The sequence below is a fragment of the Trachypithecus francoisi genome, unplaced genomic scaffold (assembly GCF_009764315.1).
Source record: "Trachypithecus francoisi isolate TF-2019V2 unplaced genomic scaffold, Tfra_2.0 Contig01579, whole genome shotgun sequence".
Lineage (NCBI taxonomy): Eukaryota > Metazoa > Chordata > Mammalia > Primates > Cercopithecidae > Trachypithecus > Trachypithecus francoisi.
Window position 1 is genome coordinate 28,219,234 of NW_022681442.1, and position 22,039 is coordinate 28,241,272.

Below are 22,039 nucleotides of genomic sequence, written 5' to 3' on the forward strand. Positions count from 1 at the left end.
TAGGAATAGAGGCATGAGCCACCGTGCCTGGCCAGTTCCTTTTATTGGTATTAGAAACCAAGACCAGAATGTGAGGTATGTAATTGCTTCTAGGCCCTCTCACAGATAGTGGCTGAGAAATGTACATACATCTACATGTACACATATCTATCTACATTAATTTATCTTTATCCTTAAGTTCACCTTAAATGTCTCCATTTCTAATCTAGTAAAGCAGAATTTATTCTATCCATTCCCTTTTCTGTATTTTTAACACCCTTTTCCAATAGTGAGAATTCTGTGGTTGTTCACAACATATTTACTTACTTGCTCAACCCTAGGATGTACAGAAAGTGGCTTCAGAATTGCTAACCTATGTCTCTTTGAAAAAGAAGTGTACTAATTAGATTCACTAATTTTTAGAATGCTGGCAGTTCTAGCTTTGCACAATAGTCTGGGGCCATAAAAAATAAGTGTGCTGGCCGGGTGCGATGGCTCACACCTGTAATCCCAACGCTTTGGGAAGCCGAGGCAGGTGGATCACCTGAGATCAGGAATTCAAGACCAGCTGGCTAACATGGTGAAAACCATCTCTACTAAACATAAAAAAAAGTAGCCAGGCATGGTGGCAGGCACCTGTAATCCCACCTACTTGGGAAACTGAGGCAGGAGACTCACTCGAACCTGGGAGGCAGAGGCTGCAGTGAGACAAGATTGCTCCACTGCACTCTGGACTGGGTGACAGGGTGAGACTCCATCTCAAAAAAAAAAAAAGTTTGCAAGTGGAAACCATGCAAAGTGATATTAATAATCAATGTTAATGTTAACGTTGCTCTGTGACCTTCAAAAAATGTGAAAATATTCAACAGTCTCTTACTGTTGGTTATAAATGTATAGAAAAATGAAAAATAGGCCGGGCGCAGGGGCTCAAGCCTGTAATCCCAGCACTTTGGGAGGCCGAGACGGGTGGATCGCGAGGTCAGGAGATCGAGACCATCCTGGCTAACACGGTGAAACCCCGTCTCTACTAAAAATACAAAAACTAGCCGGGTGAGATGGCGGGCGCCTGTAGTCCCAGCTACTGGGGAGGCTGAGGCAGGAGAATGGCGTAAACCCGGGAGGCGGAGCTTGCAGTGAGCTGAGATCCGGCCACTGCACTCCAGCCTGGGCGACAGGGTGAGACTCCACCTCAAAAAAAAAAAAAAAAAAAGAAAAAAAGAAGAAAAATGAAAAATAAGCCAGGTGTGGTGGCTTACGCCTGTAATCCCAGCACTTTGGGAGGCAGAGTCGGGCAGATCAGGAGGTCAGGAGATCAAGGCCATCCTGGCCAACATGGTGAAACCCTGTCTCTACTAAAATATAAAAAATTAGCTGAGCATGGTGGTGTGCACCTGTAGTTCCAGCTACTGCAGGGCTGAGGCAGGGGAATCGCTTGAACCCGGGAGGTGGAGGTTGCAGTGAGCCGAGATCGCACCACTGCACTCCAGTCTGATGACAGGGCAAGACTCTGTCTCAAAAAAAAAAGAAAAAGAAAAACATAGTAAAACTGATATTTATTTGGTACATTGTAATTTAAAACATTAGAAACATTAAGGATTAAAGTGCTTCATTTCTTTGTTAAAAACTCATCAAGAATAATAGGAGTGCAAAGGCTTATTGGAAAAAAAAACTCATTATGAATAGTTTGAATAGTGCTTCCCTTCTCTTATAATTTACAGTATAGTGATAACATGTTTTTCATGCCTAGCAAATTGTCGTTTGCATTTTTTTCTTTTGTGCTTTCAATGTTGTGAAATGTCTCTGAGAGTTCCTATTTAATGCAAAGGTTTTTTTTGCTGGCAACACTTCCTCTGGGATATCTTCATCCTTGTACTAACAACGAACTTCATCATTTATGTTGATAAGTTTGCCATTTATGAGTGATTGAAATTTAACTTCCAACAGTTTTCCTGTTTTTTTTTTTTTTTTTTTTTTTGAGACAGAGTCTTGCTCTGTCGCCTAGGCCAGGGTGCAGTGATGCGATCTCAGCTCACTGCCACCTCTACCTCCCGGGTTCACGCCATTCTCCTGCCTCAGCCTCCCGAGTAGCTGGGACTACAGGTATGTGCCACCACCCCCAGATAATTTTTTTTTGTAGTTTTAGTAGAGACAGGGTTTCACTGTGTTAGCCAGGATGGTCTTGATCTCCTGACCTCGTGATCCGCCTGCCTCGGCCTCCCAAAGTGCTGGCATTACAGGCGTGAGCCACCGTGCCCAGTCACTTTTCCTTTCTTTACTACACTTTTATGTTTGTTTGTTAATTTCTTCTTCTGATTATTTGTTTGTTTGTTTTGAGACAGGGTCTCACTCTGTTGTCCGGGCTTGAGTTCTATGGTGTGATTGTGTCTCACTATAGGCTCAACCTTCTAGGCTCAAGGGATCCTCCTACCTCAGCCTCCCTAGTACCTGGGACTACAGGCTTGAGCCACCATGCCTGGCTAATTTTTGTATTTTTTATAGAGACAGGGTTTCACCATGTTGCTCAGGCTGGTCTCGAACTCCTGGGCTCAAATGATCCACTCGCCTGCCTCAGCCTCCTGCAGTGCTGGGATTACAGGCATGAGCCATTGTGCCAGCCTGATTATTCATTTTTATCAAATGTCACGTGAGTCGCTGGCAGACAAGGAGACAAGACAACTACAACTGAATAAGGTAAGTACAATAACCAATCACCTGCTCACTTTGAAAGAAGTGAGATGCCCGGCGCAGTGGCTTATGTCTGTAATCGCAGCACTTTGGGAGGCTGAGGCGCGTGGATCACCTGAGGTCAGGAGTTCGAGACCAGCCTGACCAACATGGAGAAACCCCGTCTCTACTAAAAATACAAAATTAGCAGGGCGTGGAGGCACATGCCTATAATCCCAGTTACTTGGGAGGCTGAGACAGGAGAATCACTTGAACCCGGGAGGCGGAGGTTATGGTGAGCCGAGATCATGCTCCAGCCTGGGCAACAAGAGTGAAACTCCATCTCAAAAAAAAAAAAAAAGAAAAGGAAAGAAAAAAATGAGATGATGGTTACCGATCACCAGGTGTCTCTGTTGTTAGAGATTTGTGGACTGAAGAGCTAGTAGCAAAGTTTATACTTTATGCAATTGTAGTTAATATGCTATGGTAACTACCTTTGAACCATGTTATTGTTGGACTGATGTTATTTAATTAAACTGTGGTAATTGAAATTCATACATGTCAGAACTGAACAAAGCAAGAACCTTCTGTATTTTTTGTCTTTAGCCTGTGGATATATAGTCCAAATCCTGTGTTGAAAAGGATTTTGGGTTAGTTCTTCCCCACCCCATCCTTCACAGTGGTTATCTTAATCATTTGAAACACGGTTTGATTAATTTATTTCTCTTTGTATTCAGTTTTAGAAGGTTTCCCATCTTTTTTTTTTTTTTTTTTTTTTGAGGCGGAGTCTCACTGTGTTGCCCAGGCTGGAGTGCAGTGGCCGGATCTCAGCTCACTGCAAGCTCCGCCTCCCGGGTTTACGCCATTCTCCTGCCTCAGCCTCCCGAGTAGCTGGGACTACAGGCGCCTGCCACCTTGCCCGGCTAGTTTTTGTATTTTTAGTAGAGACGGGGTTTCACCGTGTTAGCCAGGATGGTCTCGATCTCCCTCGTGATCCACCCGTCTCGGCCTCCCAAAGTGCTGGGATTACAGGCTTGAGCCACCGTGCCCGGCCTCCCATCTTTTTTTTTTTTAATGTGATATTCAGGACTATGCCAAAAAGTATATTCAGAGAAGTGTCATATCCATTCCTTCTATCCTTTATTCCACCCCATTCTGACCACACCCTTTTATCCTTTCTGTTTCTTTTTCAAATGTGCAGATAAGGTACAGTATATTTTCTTCTTTCTCTTTCTTTTTTTTTTTTTTTTTTTTTGAGACAGAGTCTCACTTTGCCACCCAGGCTGGAGTGCAATGGCACTATCTTGGCTCACTGCAACCTCCACCTCCTGGGTTCATGTGATTGTCCTGCCTCAGCCTCCTGAGTAACTGGGATTACAGGCACCCACCACCACGCCTGGCTAATTTTTGCATTTTTAGTAGAGACAGGGTTTCACCACGTTGGCCAGGCTGGTCTCGAATTGCTGACCTCAAATGATCCACCCGCCTCAGCCTCCCAAAGTGCTGGGATTACAGGCATGAGCCACCATGCCTGGCCTCTCTTTCTTAAACAAAAGGTGGCATACTATAGATCCTCTTTTTTAAGTTGCTCTTTTTCACTTAGCAGTGTATCCTGGAAATCGGCCAGGCAAGGTGGCTCACTGCCTGTAATCCCAACACTTTGGGAGGCCGAGATGGGTGTATCACCTGAGGTCAGGAGTTCGAGACCAGACTGACCAACATGGTGAAACCCTGTCTCGATTAAATACAAAAAACTAGCTGGGTGTGGTGACACATGTCTATAATCCCAGCTACTTGGGAGGCTGAAGCAGGAGAATTGCTTGAACCCGGGTAGGCAGAGGTTGCAGTGAGCCGAGATTATGCCGTTCCACTCCAGACTGGGCAACAGGAGCAAAACTCCACCTCAAAAAAAAAAAGTATCCTGGAAATCGTAACTGTCTTTAGAGAAATTTTTCATTTCATTTTTTTTTTTTTTAGCGTTTCACAGTGCTCTATCTTGTGGATGTTCAATTGTTTATTCCACTACTCTCCTATGTATGGACAATTAGTTTCCAGTATTGTATAATTACCAACAGTGCTGCGTTAAATAACCTTTTGTGTATGTATTTTTATATTGTTGGATTATATCTTCAGAATAAATTCCCAGAAGAGCGATTGCTAGGTGAAAAGATAAGTGGACATTTTGTTTTCCCAGGTGTTGCAGAATTCCCCTCCATAAAGTTTGTATCAATTTACAATCCTGTCAGCAACGTGTGAGAGTGACTATTTCCTCACAGCCTCATCAACAGAGTGAATTGTTACTTCCTAAATTTTTGCCATTCTGATAGGTGAGAAATGGTATCTCAGTATGGTTTATTTTTATTGCCATTATCATCATTTAATTTACATGTAATAAAATTGAACTTTTTTGATGTGCTTTTATGGGTTTTAACACATCTTACAGATTTATATTTTATTTTTGAGACAGGGTCTGGCTCTGTCAGCTAGGCTGGGGTGCAATGGCACAATTATGGCTCACTGCAGACTCTACCTCGTGGGCTTAAGCAAACCTCCCACCTCAGCCTACCCTCCCATTATCCCCCAGTAGTTGAGTCTACAGGCGAGTGCTACCACGCCCAGCTAATCTTTTATTTTTTGTATTCTTTTTAGAAACAGGGTTTTGCCATATTACCAGCTTGGTCTTGAATTCCAGAGCCCAAATGACCCACCCACCTCAGCCTAACAAAGTTATTTATTTATTTTAGAGCCAGGTTCTCACTCTGTTGCCCAATCTGGAGTGCAGTGGCAGGATCTTGGCTCACTGCAGTCCCAACCTCTCTGGCTCAAGCAATCCTCCCATCTCAGCCTCCCAAGTAGCTGGGACTACAGGCGCAGGTCATCACATCTGGGTAATTTTTGTGTTTTTTATACAGATGTGGTTTTACCATGTTGCCCAAGCTGGGCTTTGTCTTTGTAGTGTTTGCCTGGCTATTGTTGCATATGTTTTTTTTCTATCACATAACATAGATGTTTTGAAGTTTAAAATCAACATGTCTGTTTCCATGAAAAAGCTTGTATCTATTTGGCATTTTTTCTTTCTTTTTTTTTTTTTTTGAAATGAAATCTCGCTCTGTCGCCCAGGCTGGAGTGCAGTGGCGTGATCTTGGCTCACTGCAACCTCCGCCTCCCGGGTTCAATCGGTTCTCCTGCCTCAGCCTCCCAAGTAGCTGGGGCTACAGGCGCACGCCACTGTGCTCAGCTAATTTTTTGTATTTTAGTAGAGACAGGATTTCACCGTGTTGCCCAGGCTGGTCTTGAACTCCTGAGCTCAGGCAATCCGCCCACCTTGGCCTCCCAAAGTGCTAGGATTATAGGCATAAGCACCACACCCAGCTATTTGGCTTTCTTTTGATAATTTTCATTTATTTTCCAATTTTTTTTTTTTTTTTTTTTTTTTTTTTTTTTTTCAGACGGAGTCTGGCTCTGTCTCCCAGGCTGGAGTGCAGTGGCCGGATCTCAGCTCACTGCAAGCTCCACCTCCCGGGTTTACGCCATTCTCCTGCCTCAGCCTCCTAAGTAGCTGGGACTACAGGCGCCCGCCACCTCGCCCGGCTAGTTTTTGTATTTTTAGTAGAGATGGGGTTTCACCGTGTTAGCCAGGATGGTCTCGATCTCCTGACCTTGTGATCCGCCCGTCTCGGCCTCCCAAAGTGCTGGGATTACAGGCTTGAGCCACCGCGCCCGGCCTATTTTCCAATTTTTAAACATGTGTGTGTGATCATGGTCTCTCTCTGTCACCCAGGCTGGAGTGCTGGAGTGCTAGGTGCAGTGATGCAGTCATAGCTCATTGCAGCCTGGAACACCTGGGCTTAAGCAGTCCTACTGCCTCAGCCTCTTGAGTCACTGGGATCATAGGTGTGAGCCATCATGCCTGTCAAAAGTTGTACATATTTTTAAGTTTCTTGTTATATGTTAACTAATTTCTTTCCTTTCATTTTTATTTTTAATTTTTTTGAGACAGGATCTCATTCTGTTGCCCAGGCTGGACTGTGGCGGTGTGATCACAGCTCACTGCAGCCTTGACTTCCTGGGCTCAGTGATCCTCCCACCTCAGCCTCCCAGGTAGCTGGGACTACATGCGCAGTGTAGTACTACTGTGGGCGGTTTTTAAATTTTTTTTTATTTTTGTGGAGACAGGATCTCACTATGTTGCCAGGGTGGTCTGGAACTCCTGGGCTCAAGCAATCTTCCTGCATTTGCCTTCCAAAGTTCTGGGATTACAGGCATGAACCAACGCACCAGTCTAATTGCTTTCTTTAAGGTTGTACAGATTACACTGTCAACAGCAATAAAAAGGCCTATTTTCACTAAAATAATAACTTGTCAATTTCAACATGTGGCCAAAATACAAATGTTTCTACCTTGTGACCCACCAATTCCACTGCTAGAAGTATGAAAGTAATTATCAGGTATGCGCTGGCTTTCACACGGTTGTCCTCTGAAGAATATGAGGGTGTGATACCAGGTATTTTTTTTTTTTTTTTTTTTTTTTTTTTTTTTTTTTGAGACGGAGTCTCGCTCCACCGCCCAGGCTGGAGTGCTGTGGCCGGATCTCAGCTCACTGCAAGCTCCGTCTCCCGGGTTTACGCCATTCTCCTGTCTCAGCCTCCCGAGTAGCTGGGACTACAGGCGCCCGCCACCTCGCCCGGCTAATTTTTTTGTATTTTTTTAGTAGAGACGGGGTTTCACCGTGTTAGCCAGGATGGTCTCGATCTCCTGACCTCGTGATCCGCCCGTCTCGGCCTCCCAAAGTGCTGGGATTACAGGCTTGAGCCACCGCGCCCGGCCGATACCAGGTATTTTAGAAAGCATAAGTGTGTTAAAATCCATGAACAGGGGGATTATGGGAAAGGACTTCAATATTTTATTTTATATACTTTCTTGTGTTGTTTTAATTTTTTTGTTGTTGTTCTGACTGAGTTTCTCTTATTGCCCAGGCTGGAATGCAATGGCACGATCTCAGCTCACTGCAACCTCTGCCTTCCGGGTTCAAGTGGTTCCCGTGCCTCAGCCTCCTGAGTAACTGGGACTACAGGCATGCGCCACCATGCCTGGCTAATTTTTTTTTTTTTTTTTTTGAGACGGAGTCTTGCTCTGTCGCCCAGGCTGGAGTGCAGTGGCACAATCTCGGCTCACTGCAACCTCCGCCTCCTGGGTTCATGCAATTCTCTTGCCTCAGCCTCCGGAGTAGCTGGGACTATAGGTGCTCACTACTATGCCTGGCTAATTTTTTATATTCTTTAGTAGAGACGGGGTTTCACTGTGTTAGCCAGGATGGTCTCGATCTCCTGACCTCGTAATTCGCCCGCCTCAGCCTCCTAAAGTGCTGGGATTACAGGCGTGAGCCACTGCGCCTGGCCAATTTTTTGTATTTTTAGTAGAGACAAGGTTTCACCATGTTGGCCAGACTGGTCCCAAACTCTTGACCTAAGGTGATCCACCCACCTCAGCCTCCCCAAGTGCTAGGATTACAGGCATGAGCCACTGCGCCCAGCCTTAATTCTTTATCATATGTATTACTTTGTATTATGGTACAATATATGTAAAACATAGAATTTACGACTTTAGCCATATTTAATGTACAGGTCAGTGTCATTAAATACAGTCACATTGTTGTGCAGCCCCATCACCACCCTCCATCTCCAGATCCTTTTCATCTTCCCAAACTGAAACTCCGAACCCATAAAACAGAAACTCTCTATTTCGTCTCTGCCCAGCTCCTGGTAACCAGGATTTTACTTTCTGTCTCTATGACCTTAACCACCCTAGGTATCGCATATAAGTGGAATTATATAGTATTTGTCTTTTGTTTGTTTGTTTGTTTGTTTTGAGGTGGAGTCTCACTCTGTTGCCCAGGCTAAAGTGTAGTGGTGTGATCATGGCTGGGATTACAGGCTCATGCCAACATGCTTGGCTAATTTATATATATATATATAATTATTTTATTTTATTTTGAGATGGAGTTTCGCTCTTGTTGCCCAGGCTAGAGTGCAATGGCACGATCTCAGCTCACTGCTACCTCCTCCTCGCGGGTTCAAGCGATTCTCCTGTCTCAGCCTCCCAAGTAGCTGGGATTACAGGCATGTACCACCACGCCTGGTTAATTTTGTATTTTTAGTAGAGACAGGGTTTCACCATATTGGTCAGGCTGGTCTTGAACTCCAGACCTCAGGTGATCTGCCCGCCTTGGCCTCCCAAAGTGCTGGGATTACAGGCATGAGCCATCTCCTCCGGCCTACTTTTTTATATTTTTGGTAGAGACAGGATTTCACCATGTTGGCCAGGCTGGTCTCAAACTCCTGACGTCAAGTGATCTGCCCGCCTCTACTTCCCAAAGTACTAGGATTACAGACGTGAGCAGCCTCCTTGTGGTTTTGATTTGCATTTCTTTAATGATTAGTGATATTTAGCAGTTTTTCATATGCTGATTGGCCATTGCTGCTGCTGTTTTTTTTTTTTTTTTTTCTTTTTGAGACAGAGCCTTGCTCTGTCGCCCAGGCTGGAGGGTAGTGGCATGACCACGGCTTACTGCAAACTCTGCCTCCCGGGTTCAAGTGATTCTCCTATCTCAGCCTCCTGAGTAGTTGGGAATACATACAGGCATGTGCCACCATGCCCGGCTAATTTTTGTATTTTTGTTAGAGACAGGGTTTCACCATATTGGCCTGGCTGGTCTCGAATTCCTGACTTCAAGTGATCCGCCCGCCCACCTCATCCTCCCAAAGTGCTGGGATTACAGGCGTGAGCCCCTGCGCCTGGCCCATTGCTTCATTTTTTATGAAATAATAAAATGTAGCTAAATAATATTCCACTGAGTGGATCAATGACATTTTATTTATCCATTATCAGTTGATGGATATTGGAGTTCATTCTAATTTTTTGTTATTAGGAATAATGTCGGTATTAGCATTCATATAAGAGTTTTTGTGTGAACATATGTTTTAATTTTTCTTTATATACCTAAGAGTGGAATTGCTGGCTCATATGGTAACTTTATGTTCAACCTTTTGAGAACTACCAGACTGTTTCTCAAAGTTGCTGCACCATTTGACATTCTCACCAACTACATGTGAGGGTTCCCATTTCTCTACATCCTCCACAAAACTTTTTATTATTTGTTTATTATTATAGCCATCCTAATAGGGTGAAGTAGGCTGGGCACAGTGGCTCATGCCTGTAATCCCAGCACTTTGGGAGGTAGAGGCAGATGGATCACTTGAGGTCAGGAGTTCGAGACCAGCTTGACCAACATGGCAAAACCACATCTCTACAAAAAATAGCTGGGTGTGGTGGCGTACTTCTGTAGTCCTAGCTACTGAGAGGCTGAGGCATGAGAATTGCTTGCGGCCAGGAGGCAGAGATGACAGTGAGACAAGATCATGCCACTGCACTCCAGCCTGGGCAACAGGGTGAGACTCTGTCTCAAAAAAAAAAACTAATAGGGTGAAATAGCATATTATTGTAATTTTGGTTTGCATTTCCATGAAGACTTATGATGTTGACCATCTTTTCATATGCTTATTGATATATTCACTTTGGAAAAATGTTTATTCAGATTATTTGTCCATTTCGAAATTGGATTGCATGTTTTGTTTTTGTTTTTGTTTTTGAGATGAGCTGTCACTGTGTTTCCCAGGCTGGTCTTGAACTCCTGACTACGTGGAATCACTGTAGAGCTCTGTGAACATCCACTTGAGGCACTCTTTTTCAATACTATAGTCGTTTTTATTTCCAACCCTCCGGAGTCTATACCTCCTCCATGTTTTAGGAGACATTTTCTTCCTTTCATTCCTTCTTGGGTCTTCCAGACTTCAGTATCTCAAGCTTGACCAGACGTTGGGACTGGAGAAAGAGAGGCAGGGTCTGGTCCAGAAGCAATGGGAATGCTTAACTTGGTTCACTGTTCCCCAGGGAAACACCATGACATGAATTCCTCATCAGTTCCCTAGGAAGTACTTACACTGCTCCCAACCAAATTAGTATTACTATTGTTCAGTAACAACACATTCAGCATTGTCTTTTTTTTTTTTTTTTTTTTAAGATGGAGTTTTCCCTCTGGTCGCCCAGGCTGGAGTGCAATGGGCGCTCTTGGCTCACTGCAACCTCCGCCTCCCGGGTTCAAGCGATTCTCCTCCTTCAGCCTCCCGAGTAACTGGGATTACAGGCATGCACCTCCACGCCGGGCTAATTTTGTATTTTTAGTAGAGACGAGGTTTCTCCATGTTGGTCAGGCTGGTCTGGAGCTCCTGACCTCAGGTGATCCGCCTGCCTCGGCCTCCCAAAGTCCTAGGATTACAGGCGTGAGCCACTGCGCCCAGCCTGCATTTTCTTTTTCCTTTTTCTTTTCTTTTTTTTTTTTTTGAGACCGGGTCTCGTTCTGGCGCCCAGGCTGGAGTGCAGTGGCGCCATCTTTGCTCACTGCAACCCCCGCTTCCCAGGCTCAAGAGATTCTCCTGCCTCAGCCTCAATGAATCACCACCCCTGGCACACATTCAGCTATTTTATTTTATTTTATAGTTTATATTTTATTTTATTTTTTATTTTTATTTTTTTTGAGACAGAGTCTCATTCTGTCGCCGAGGCTGGAGTGCAGTGGTGTGATCTCCGCTCACTGCAACCTCCGTCTCCTGGGTTCAAGTGATTCTCCTGCCTCAGCCTCCTGAGTAGCTGGGATTACAGGCCTATGCCACCACCACGCCTGGCTAATTTTCGAATTTTTAGTAGAGATGGAGTTTCACCATGTTGGTCAGGCTGGTCTCAAACTCCTGACCTCGTAATCCACCCGACTCAGCCTTCCGAAGTAAGGGGGTTACAGGCGTGAGCCGTTGCGCCTAGCCATATTTTTAAAATTTATTTTTTTTTTTGAGATGGAGTCTCGCTCTTGTTGCCCAGGGGGCTGGAGTGCAGTGGTGCCATCTTGGCTCACCACAACCTCCACCTCCTGTGTTCAAGTGATTCTCCTGCCTCAGCCTCCCGAGTAGCTGGGATTACAGACGTGCGCCACCATGCCCGGTTAATTTTGTATTTTTAGTAGAGATGGGGTTTCTCCATGTTGGTCAGGCTGGTCTCTAACTCCCGACCTCAGGTAATCTGCTTGCCTCGGCCTCCCAAAGTGCTGGGATTACAGGTGGGAGCCACTGCGCCTGGTCACATTCAGCTCTTAAATGTGACTTTGCCAGGCATTATTTGATTAGGAGCATTTGACTTCCCGAATCTGGCTTGCAGGCATCGTGACATTAGCTGGCATTATCTTAGCAAGGATAACGGTTTTTTGGGTTTTTTTGTTTGTTTTGTTTTGCTTGAGCCGGAGTCTCGCTCTGTAGCCCAGGCTGGAGTACAATGGCGTGATCTCGGCTCAGTGCAACCTACGCCTTCCGGGCTCAAGCGATTCTTCTGCCTTAGCCTCCCAAGTAGCTGGGATTACAGGCACGCACCACCATACCCAGCTAATTTTCGTATTTTTAGTAGAGACAGGGTTTCACTATGTTGGCCAGGCTGGTCTTGAACTCCTGACCTCGTGATCCGCCCGCCTCGGCCTCCCGAAATGCTGGGATTACAGGCATGAGCCACCGCGCCCGCACTAGCAAGGATAACGTTAAGTCAATTCCAAACCTCTCAATAAAATTGGGCAATGGGGTGGGGTGTACCTGGGTGGGTCTGAGTTTCTGCTACAATAGGCCCTCAATAAATGTTTGTTGAGCCTGGAGCGCTGGCTCACGCCTGTAACCCCAACACTGGGAGGCCGAGGCGGGTGGATCACCTGAGGTCAGAAGTTTGAGACCAGCCTGGTCAACATGGTGAAACCCTGTCTCTACTAAAAATACAAAAGTTAGCTGGGCGTGGTGGCGGGGGCCTGTAGTCCCAGCTGTTTGAGAGCCTGAGGCAGGAGAATCGCTTGGACCCGGTAGGCGGAGGTTGCAGTGAGCGCCACTGCACTCCAGCCTGAGCGAGAAGAGTGTAACTGCGTCTCAAAAAAAAAAAAAAAAAAAGTTTTTTGAATTCAATATAACGGGCTTTACGGGAAGGGGGTTACATGGATGATGTTTGAGTAGTGATTAGAATTTCATCTTGTATCAATACACTATATAATTCCTTGAAATAAATAAACATACATACTTCAGAATAGGAACTTCATACTTCCTAAGGGAAATAATCTTGGATGGACGTGATTTGCCACAGAAGAAATGCATAATTGGTACTCAAATGGAAATGATTATTATTTGTAATGCAACATCATATGCTACCTAGTTCAGTGCTCTGTGAATTAGATGATGCAAACGGAATATTGTTGCTTGGAACGGTAGCAATTTTGTTGGTTTTAAAAGGCGGCGAAGAGAGCGTCCCCTTCCAAGGGGAAAATTTGGTGAGATTCCTTTAAGGTGCGGCACGCTCGCTCCGCTGCCTGCCCAGGAGCTGCGGGGTTTGCGCCCGGCGGAGGTGAAGGTCGCTAAACCACATTTCCCGGCGGGCACCTCAGGCTGCCGCGCCTGCGCAGTGGGGGCGCCCGAGGCCGGCTGAACTCCCGCGCTCTCCCGCCGCCTCGCCTCGCCTCGTCTGGCCTGGTGTCTTTCCCGACTATGGAGGGGGTCGCGGTGGTGACTGCGGGCAGCTTGGGCGCTGCCAAAGCCGATGGAGCTGCAGCCTTGCCGCCTCCGCCTCCCGCCTCCCCGCCCGCCCTCACCCCCGCACCCGCAGCGGGTGAGGAGGGACCGGCGCCTGTGTCTGAGACTGGGGCTCCCGGCTGCTCCGGCTCTCGGCCCCCTGAGCTGGAGCCGGAGCGCAGCCTGGGCCGCTTCAGAGGCCGCTTCGAGGACGAGGACGAGGAGTTGGAAGAAGAAGAGGAGCTGGAGGAGGAAGAAGAGGAGGAGGAGGAGGACATGAGTCACTTCTCGTTGAGGCTGGAGGGAGGCCGGCAGGACTCGGAGGACGAGGAGGAGGTATTTAGAGCCCCCGCGCGACCCCTCCGGGCTCAAGCGGCGTCAGGGACGTAGCTGGCAGTCGTCGGCCGAGTGCGGGCCCGATCCTAGTGCGCCACTGCCGCCCGGAGCACTGGAGCCGACCTCCCCCGACCCCGGCCCCGGCTGCCTAGGCGTGTGGCGCCGACAGGCCTGCGGCCCGGCCCGGGTCTTTACCCGCTTATTTTGTGAGGTTCCTGCAGGTCACTTAGGCTCTGCGAGTCCGACTCATTCGTTCTGTTAATAATCACAATTATTTTGAGACAGGGTCGCCCAGGTTGGAGTGCAGTGGTGCGACCATGGCTCACTGCAGCCTCCAACTCCTGGCCTCAGGCGATCCTCCCGCCTCAGGCTCCGGAGTAGCTGGGACTACAGGCACGCGCCACCACGCCGGGCTAAACTTTTTTTTTTTTTTTTTCTTTTAGCGTGGAGGGCTCCCTATGTTCCCAGGCTGTTCTCGAACTCCTGGGTTCGAGTGATTCTCCCTCTCTGGCCTTCCAAAGGATTACAGACGTGAGCCATGTAGCCTGTCCTGTAAATAATTATTGAAGCTACTGCTTACTGGGCAGCAAAGATCCTTTTTTTAATTTCGTTTTGTATTTTTTTGAGACGGCGTCTCGCTCTGTCGCCCAGGCTGGAGTGCAGTGGCACATCTCAGCTCACTGCAAATTCCGCCTCCCAGGTTCTTGAGATTCTCCTGCCTCAGCCTTTGGAGTAGCTGGGACTACAAGGCGCCCGCCACCACGCCCGGCTACTTTTTTTATTTTTAGTAGAAACGGGGGTTTCACCGTTATAGCGAGGATGGTCTCGATCTCTTGACCTCATGATCCGCCCGCCTCAGCCTCCCAAAGTGCTGGGATTACAGGCATGAGCCACCGCACCCGGCGTAAAGATCCTTTTGAAACAGTAATTTGGCTGGGCGCTGTGGCTCACGCCTATAATCCCAGCACTTTGGGAGGCCGAGGCGGGTGGATCACGAGGTCAGGAGTTCAGCCTGACTCCAACGGTGAAACGCCGTCTCTACTAAAAATGACGAAAAGTAGCCAGGCGTGGTGGCACGCGCCTGTAATCCCAGCTACTCAGGAGGCTGAGGTAGGAGAATCACTTGAATCCGGGAGGCGGAGGTTGCAGTGAGCCGAGATCCTGCCGCTGCACTCCAGCCTGGGCGACAGAGCCAGACTATCTCTCAAAAAAAAAAAAAAAGGAAAGAAACAATAATTTATATTGTGTTATTATTGTAACTTTCAGCGGTATTTAATGGTTTGGAGGTAAATGTTTCCATGTTGCAGTGACATTTGAGATAATGGTTTAAGGTTTTGCGGAAGGTGGACTGAGCGCGGTGGCGCACGCTTGTAATCCTAGCACTTTGGGAGGCTGTGGCCGGTGGATCACCTGAGGTCAGGGGTTGGAGACCAGCCTGGCCACCATTGTGAAACCCCATCTCTACTAAAAATACAAAAATTAGCCAGACGTGGTTGTGCGCGCCTCTAATCGGGAGGCTGAGGCAGGAGAATCGCTTTAACCCAGTAGGCGGAGGTTGCAATGAGCTTGGGCTAGAGTGAGACTCTGTCTCAGAAAAAAAAAATGAAAAAGGCAAGGACTTGTATTTTAAAACTGTTTCCATTGTATTTGCAGCGCCTGATTAATCTCTCTGAGCTGACCCCATACATCTTGTGTTCCATTTGCAAAGGTTACTTAATAGATGCAACTACCATTACAGAATGTCTTCATACCTGTAAGCATACTGGTCACATTTCTGAATAATTTTTCAGTTTTTGAAATGTCTTCAAAGCATTCTGACTTCAACATTTTCTTTTTCAACAGTTTGTAAAAGCTGCATTGTAAGACATTTTTACTACAGCAACAGATGTCCAAAATGCAATATAGTAGTACATCAGACACAACCTCTTTATAACATAAGGTAAGAATATATGTTACAATTATTTTTTAAATATACTTTTTCTGAAAGCTTGAAGTTATATAGTTGGAATAAATTCTTGACCTCTCAGGATGGGCTCAGCGACTAACGCCATAATCCCAGCACTTTGGGAGGCTGAGATGGGTGGATCACTTGAGGTCAGGAGTTGAAGACCAACCTGGCCAACATGGTGAAACCCCATCTCCACTATTAGCCAGGAGTGGCGGCACATGCCTGTAATCCCAGCTACTTGGGAGCTTGAGGCAGGAGAATCACTTGAACCTGGGAGACAGAGGTTGCAGGAGCCAAGATCGTGCCACTGTACTCCAGCCTGGGCAACAGAGTGGGGAGAATGTCTCAAAAAAAAAAAAAATTCTTGACCTCTCTAAACATTAAAAGGGAACTACATATTCTTTTAAGAAATATGTATAGAGCACTTACTATGTACCAGGCACTGTAATATCTGCTGAGGACTTAAAAGAGGCACAGGCCTCTTTCCTGAGAATTTTAATCCCATCATCACCCATTCAGGTTAATGAGGCTAGTTTAGGCTTTTCATTTCCAGTATATAGGTATTCCAAATTCTGTTTTTTTAGAAGTAATACCTGAAACAACTGGCCTCTTTAGTAAAGCCCATTTGTCATAGCTCATTGTGGCTTATTAATCAAATTTCCAGTTCATACTCAGTTTCTTAAGAGAGGAAAAGTACTAACAGTAGATTACTGGTATTTATTCAACATATACTACTGATTTTTTACTACCTTCACACAGGAGTGCTTTGCAGATGATAGAAGTTCAAAATACAGTCTCTGCCCTCAACTCGTATTCTTATGAAGGGAATAAAATCAAATTAGCAAGGCGTGGTGTCACACGCCTTTAGTCCCAGCTATTTGGAAGGCTAAGGTGGGAAAATCCATTTAAGCCTAGGAAGTAGAGGCTGTAGTGAGCTACGACTGAGCCACTACACTCCAGCCTGGTTGACAAAAGTGAGACCTTGTCACACACACCCAGAAATCAATGCACATGAAACTAGTTACCCATTCAAGAATCTGTGAATACTTATGATTGCATATATTTACTTAAGGTTTTCTTGAGTGAGTTATATTTTAGGAACTGTAAATTCTACTTAAAAGTAACTCACCTCTGAAAAAGAAGATACCTGCTTTCAAGAGAAAACACAATTAACTCACTCTGTACCAAAATGCATTTTTCTGAATTCTGAGGTATTCTCCATCCTTTCCTTTTATTAGGTTGGACCGACAGTTACAAGACATAGTGTACAAATTAGTGATCAATCTAGAGGAAAGTAAGTTTCTTTTATTACATGGTTGTGAATCCCAGAATCTCTGACTCTACTAGTTACATTTTAAGTGTAATTTAGTCTGTGTTTTATCATTTTTTAGGAGAAAAAAAGCAAATGCATGATTTCTATAAAGAAAGAGGTCTAGAAGTACCTAAACCTGGTAAGTTTGGGTGTATACTATAATGTACTTATAGATTAAAGAATACTAACAATACAATATGTGCCCTTTGAAGTTCCTTTTGGGGTTAGCTTGTTATATGATCAGAGAGATTTTGAAGGTAATGCTGTATGTAATCCAATTTATTTATAAAAATTAGAGATTGCAGACTGTGGAGCTAGATTCTCTGAGTTTGTTCCTAGCCCTGCCATTTTGTGAGGTGTATAACTTAAGCCAAGCCAGTTACATACTTAAATATCTGTTTCTTCATCTACAAAATGGTGATAATCATACCACTTCATTAAAAAAAAAAATTGAGTAATATAAGCACTTAAAACAGTGCCTGGCACACAGTAACTGTACCAGTGTTAGTTTTTATGATGATATAATGTCATGGAATGGATGTCAAATAGATTTGGATTTAAATCCTGGTTCTTTTTATTTTGAGATGGAGTTTTGCTCTTGTTACCAGACTGGAGTACAATGCTGTGATCTCAGCTTACCGCAACCTCCACCTTCCGGGTTCAAGCAATTCTCCTGCCTCAGCCTCCCAAGTAGCTGGGATTACAGGCATGCGCCACCACACCTGGCTAATTTTGTATTTTTATTTATTATTATTATTTTTTGAGATGTCACCAGGCTGGAGTGCAGTGGCATGATCTTGGCTCACTGCAACCTCTGCCTTCTGGGCTTAAGCGATTCTCCTGTCTCAGCCTCCTGAGTAGCTGGGACTACAGGCACCTGCCGCCACGCCCAGCTAATTTTTGTATTTTTAGTAGAGACGGGGTTTCACCATGTTGGCCAGGATGGTCTCAATCTCTTGGCCTCGTGATCTGCCCGCCTCAGTCTCCCCAAGTGCTGGGATTACAGGCTTGAGCCACTGTGCCTGGCCAATTTTGTATTTTTAATAGAGACGGGGTTTCTCTATGTTGGTCAGGCTGGTCTTGAACTCCTGACCTCAGGTGATCTGCCCACCTTGGCCTCCCGAAGTGCTGGGATTACAGGCGTGAGCCCCCGTGCCTGGCTTTTTTTTTTTTTTTTGATGAGATGGAATCTCGCTCTGCCGCACAGGCTGGAGTGCAGTGGCGTGATCTTGGCTTACTGCAACCTCCACCTCCCAGGTTCAAGCAATTCATCTGCCTCAGCCTCCCTAGTAGCTGGGATTACAGGCATGTGCCACCACACCTGGCTAATTTTTTTTGTATTTTTAGTAGAGATGGGGTTTCACCATGTTGACCAGGCTGGTTCCGAACTCCTGACTTCAAGTGATCCACCCACGTCGGCCTCCCAAAGTGCTGGGATTATAGGGGTAAACCACCTTGGTTAGCCTAAATCCTGGTTCTTTGACTTAGTTACTTGGGTGACCTTATACATATTGCTTATTCTCTCTAAGCCTCAGTTTCTTTTTTTTTTTTTTGAGACAGAGTTTTGCTCTTGTCGCCTAAGCTGGAGTGCAATAGCATGATCTTGGCTCACTGCAACCTCCACCTTCCAGTCTCAAGCGATCCTCCTGTCTCAGCCTCCCAAATAGCTGGAATTATAGGCACACGCCACCATGCCTGGCTGATTTTTGTATTTTTAGTAGGGATGGGGTTTTGCGATGTTGGCCAGGCTGATCCGAACTCCTGACCTCAGGTGATCCACCCACCTCAGCCTCCCAAAGGGTTGGGATTATAGGCATGAGCCATGGTGACTGGCCATCTCAGTTTCTTTATTAGTTAAGGGAAATAAAAAGAGTAGCACTGGTACCTATATCATGGGACTATAGTAAGGATGAATCAGATGATGCATGTGAAGTGCTAAGTATGAGCCCTGGCACATGGTAGTGCTTATGCAGGGTTGTCTACACATGTTGCTGTTCTGATGAGCTCTCTCTGCGGCCCTAATATGCCCGCAACATGTTTACCTTCCATTGTGGAGTGGTCCCAGGCTTCCCTCTCATTGCACTGGCTTTGACAGATTAGCTGATGTCATTAAAGACAGGGAGATTGAGTGCTTTATGATCTTTTAAATACTCAACATAGTTACAATACTTGTGTAGTTATTTTTCCAAAGATCTCAATTTATGACATTTTTATTCTTAATTAACATTTTTGTTTAACTATTAAATAGCTGTTCCACAACCAGTCCCTTCAAGCAAAGGAAGATCTAAAAAAGCCCTAGAATCAGTGTTTCGTATTCCACCAGAACTTGATATGTCTTTATTACTGGAGTTCATTGGGTGAGTACCCTAAAAATCTGCCTTTTAACTTAAAGAATGTTAAAAGTCCTAACAGGAAATCGTTCTGAACTCAGGTAAAATCAAGTTTTTCTGACATCCCCTTTGAGAATTATGAAATAATTGAATATTAGAAATAATTAGAAAAAGGTATAAAGGGTCGGGTGCGATGGCTCACGCCTGTAATCCCAGCACTTTGGGAGGCTGAGGTGAGTGGATCACCTGAGGTCAGGAGTTCGAGACCAGCCTGACTAACACGGCGAAACCCCGTCTCTACTAAAAATACAAAAAAATTAGCTGGGCATGGTGGCGGGCATCTGTAATCCCAGCTACTCAGGAGGCTGAGGCAGGAGAATAGCTTGAACCTGGGAGGCAGAGGTTGCAGTGAACCAAGATGATGCCATTGCACTCCAGCCCAGGCGACAAGAGCAAAACCCCCGTCTAAAAAAAAAAAAAAAAGACTGGGCATTGTTGGTTATGCCTGTAATCCCAGCACTTTGGGAGGCTGAGGCGGACGAATCACGAGTTCAGGAGTTCAAGACCAGCCTGATCAACATGGTGAAACCCTGTCTCTCCTAAAAATACAAAAATTAGCCAGGCATGGTGGCAGGTGCCTATAATCCCAGCTACTCAGGAGGCTGAGGCAGGACAATCATTTGAAACCAGGCAGCGGAGGTTGAAGTGACTCAAGATCGTGCCACTGCACTCCAGTCTGGGTGACAGAGTGAGACTCTGTCTCAAAAACAAAAAAAAGTGTTTGTCATTCCCATGCCTTTTTTTTTCATGTGGTTGCCACTTGTATATCTATCCCTGAGCAGTATGTAGCATTGTTTTTGCCAAACTTGAAATGGTATACTTTTCACTCAGTATTGTGTGATTCATCCCTATTGAAATATATAGCTCTAGTTCATTCATTTTTACCATTATCTGGCATTCCATTAAAATGAATATATTATTTCTTATCTTTTCCTGTTCTGTTGAATATTTAGGTTGTTTCCAGGTTTGTGGGTTTATTTACTTGTTGCTATTATAACCAATATTGCTGTAAACATATTCATATGTATTTCCTGTGTATATATGAGATAGATAGTTCTCCACGAGTGTAGTTTTACTCAGTCTTAGGGTATGTATTCCTCTTCAACTTTACTTGATTTTGCCAAATTAGTTAGATACCTTTCTTTCTTTTTTTTTTTTTTTTGGAGACAGAGTTTTACTCTGTTGCCTAGGCTGGAGTGCAGTGGCGCAATCTCAGCTCATTGCAACCGCTGCCTCCCAGGTTCAAGGGATTCTCCTGCCTCAGCCTCCCGAGTAGCTGGGACTGCAGGCACATACCACCACGCCTGGCTAATTTTTGTAGTTTTAGTAGAGACAGGGTTTTGCCATGTTGGCCAAGCTGGTCTCCTGACCTCAGGTGATCCACCCACCTCAGCCTCCCAAAGTGTTTGGATTACAGAAGTGAGCCATTGTGCCCAGCTAGATACTTTTCTAATTAGAATAAATGGCTTCTTTCATACACTGTAGCATATGGTGTACTCCATTTTAGTGCAGCAATGTTAAACAGACTGTCATGGTCCCAAAGTTGGCATGTATCAAACTGTAGTTTTCAAACGCATAACTGGCTGGCACAGTAAACTAAAATGCCTTTCTTGGAAAAATCTAGATTTCTCATGTTGTATCACTGTTGACTATTTTACTTCTCAGTCATCTCTTTATAACTCTGGGCTGCTTGTATCATTTATTATCTAGCGTGTGCTTTGTTGTATTTTATCTCCTTGTATATTCACTTCGTGCTCTCAACTGATATTAAGAACCCCTAAAAGGCAAGAGACATTTCTTATGTCCCCAAGAAGCCCATAGTAGTAGTTGATGATAATGACATAAAGATCCTTTTGGAAAAATTAGAAGAAATCATGTAATTCCAAATTTTAATCCAGCAATTTCTATTATTAAAGAGTGTTACAATTTATGTCTCTATAAGGGAGTAGGTTAAATAATGGTATGCCCATACATGAATATGCGCTAATATTATTATATGTGCGTGACGATGTGGAATAATCTCCAAGATGTATTAAGTGGGAAAAGCAAGGTGCAGAAAGGCAACCACACGTACCATGTGCTTACTTAAGTTTTCTAAAAAGAGGATGGTGGAAAATATGCACGTACACATATACTTTTTATGTGCACAGACCATTCCTGAAAGGCCATATAAGAACATATCGGCCGGGCATGGTGGCTTATGCCTGTAATCCCAGCACTTTGGGAGGCCAAGGCGGGCAGATTACCTAAGGTCAGGAGTTCAAGATCACCCTGACCAACATGATGAAACCCTGTCTCTACTAAAAATACAAAAATGAGCCAGGTGTTGTGGCGGGCGCCTGTAGTCCCAGCTACTTGGGAGGTTGAGGTGGGAGAATCACTTGAACCTGGGAGGCAGAGGTTGCAGTAACCCAAGATGTCATTGCACTCCAGCCTGGACAATGAGAGTGAAACTCTGTCTGGAAAAAAAAAAAAAAAAAAAGTCCGAGTGCAGTGGCTCACTCTTTTAATCCCAGCACTTCGGGAGGCCGAGGTGGGTGGATCACTTGAGATTAGGAGTTTGAGACCAGCCTGGCCAACATGGTGAAACACTGTTTCTACCAAAAACGTAAAAAATTATCTAGGTGTGGTGGCACACGCCTGTGATTCCAGCTACTTGGGAGGCTGAGGCAGGAGAATTGCTTGAATTGGGAGGCAGAGGTTGCAGTGAGCTGAGATTGTGCCACTGCACTCCAGTGTGGGAGACAGAGAAAGACTCTGCTGGAACAAA

General features: G+C 45.2%; 1 protein-coding gene across 2 annotated transcripts in view; it reads left to right on the forward strand.

Moving 5' to 3' along the window:
* The first annotated feature begins 13,152 nt into the window (after positions 1 to 13,152).
* Positions 13,153 to 22,039, forward strand: part of PCGF6 (polycomb group ring finger 6) — a 51,719-nt gene continuing 42,832 nt past the window's right edge. For both annotated transcript variants that reach the window (XM_033184067.1, XM_033184077.1), the window contains exons 1-6: positions 13,153 to 13,619; positions 15,273 to 15,372; positions 15,462 to 15,558; positions 16,806 to 16,861; positions 16,959 to 17,018; positions 19,128 to 19,236. In XM_033184067.1, coding sequence (XP_033039958.1) covers positions 13,260 to 13,619; positions 15,273 to 15,372; positions 15,462 to 15,558; positions 16,806 to 16,861; positions 16,959 to 17,018; positions 19,128 to 19,236 — 782 coding nt within the window. In that variant the 5' untranslated portion in view covers positions 13,153 to 13,259. The remainder of the gene's footprint in view (positions 13,620 to 15,272; positions 15,373 to 15,461; positions 15,559 to 16,805; positions 16,862 to 16,958; positions 17,019 to 19,127; positions 19,237 to 22,039) is intronic.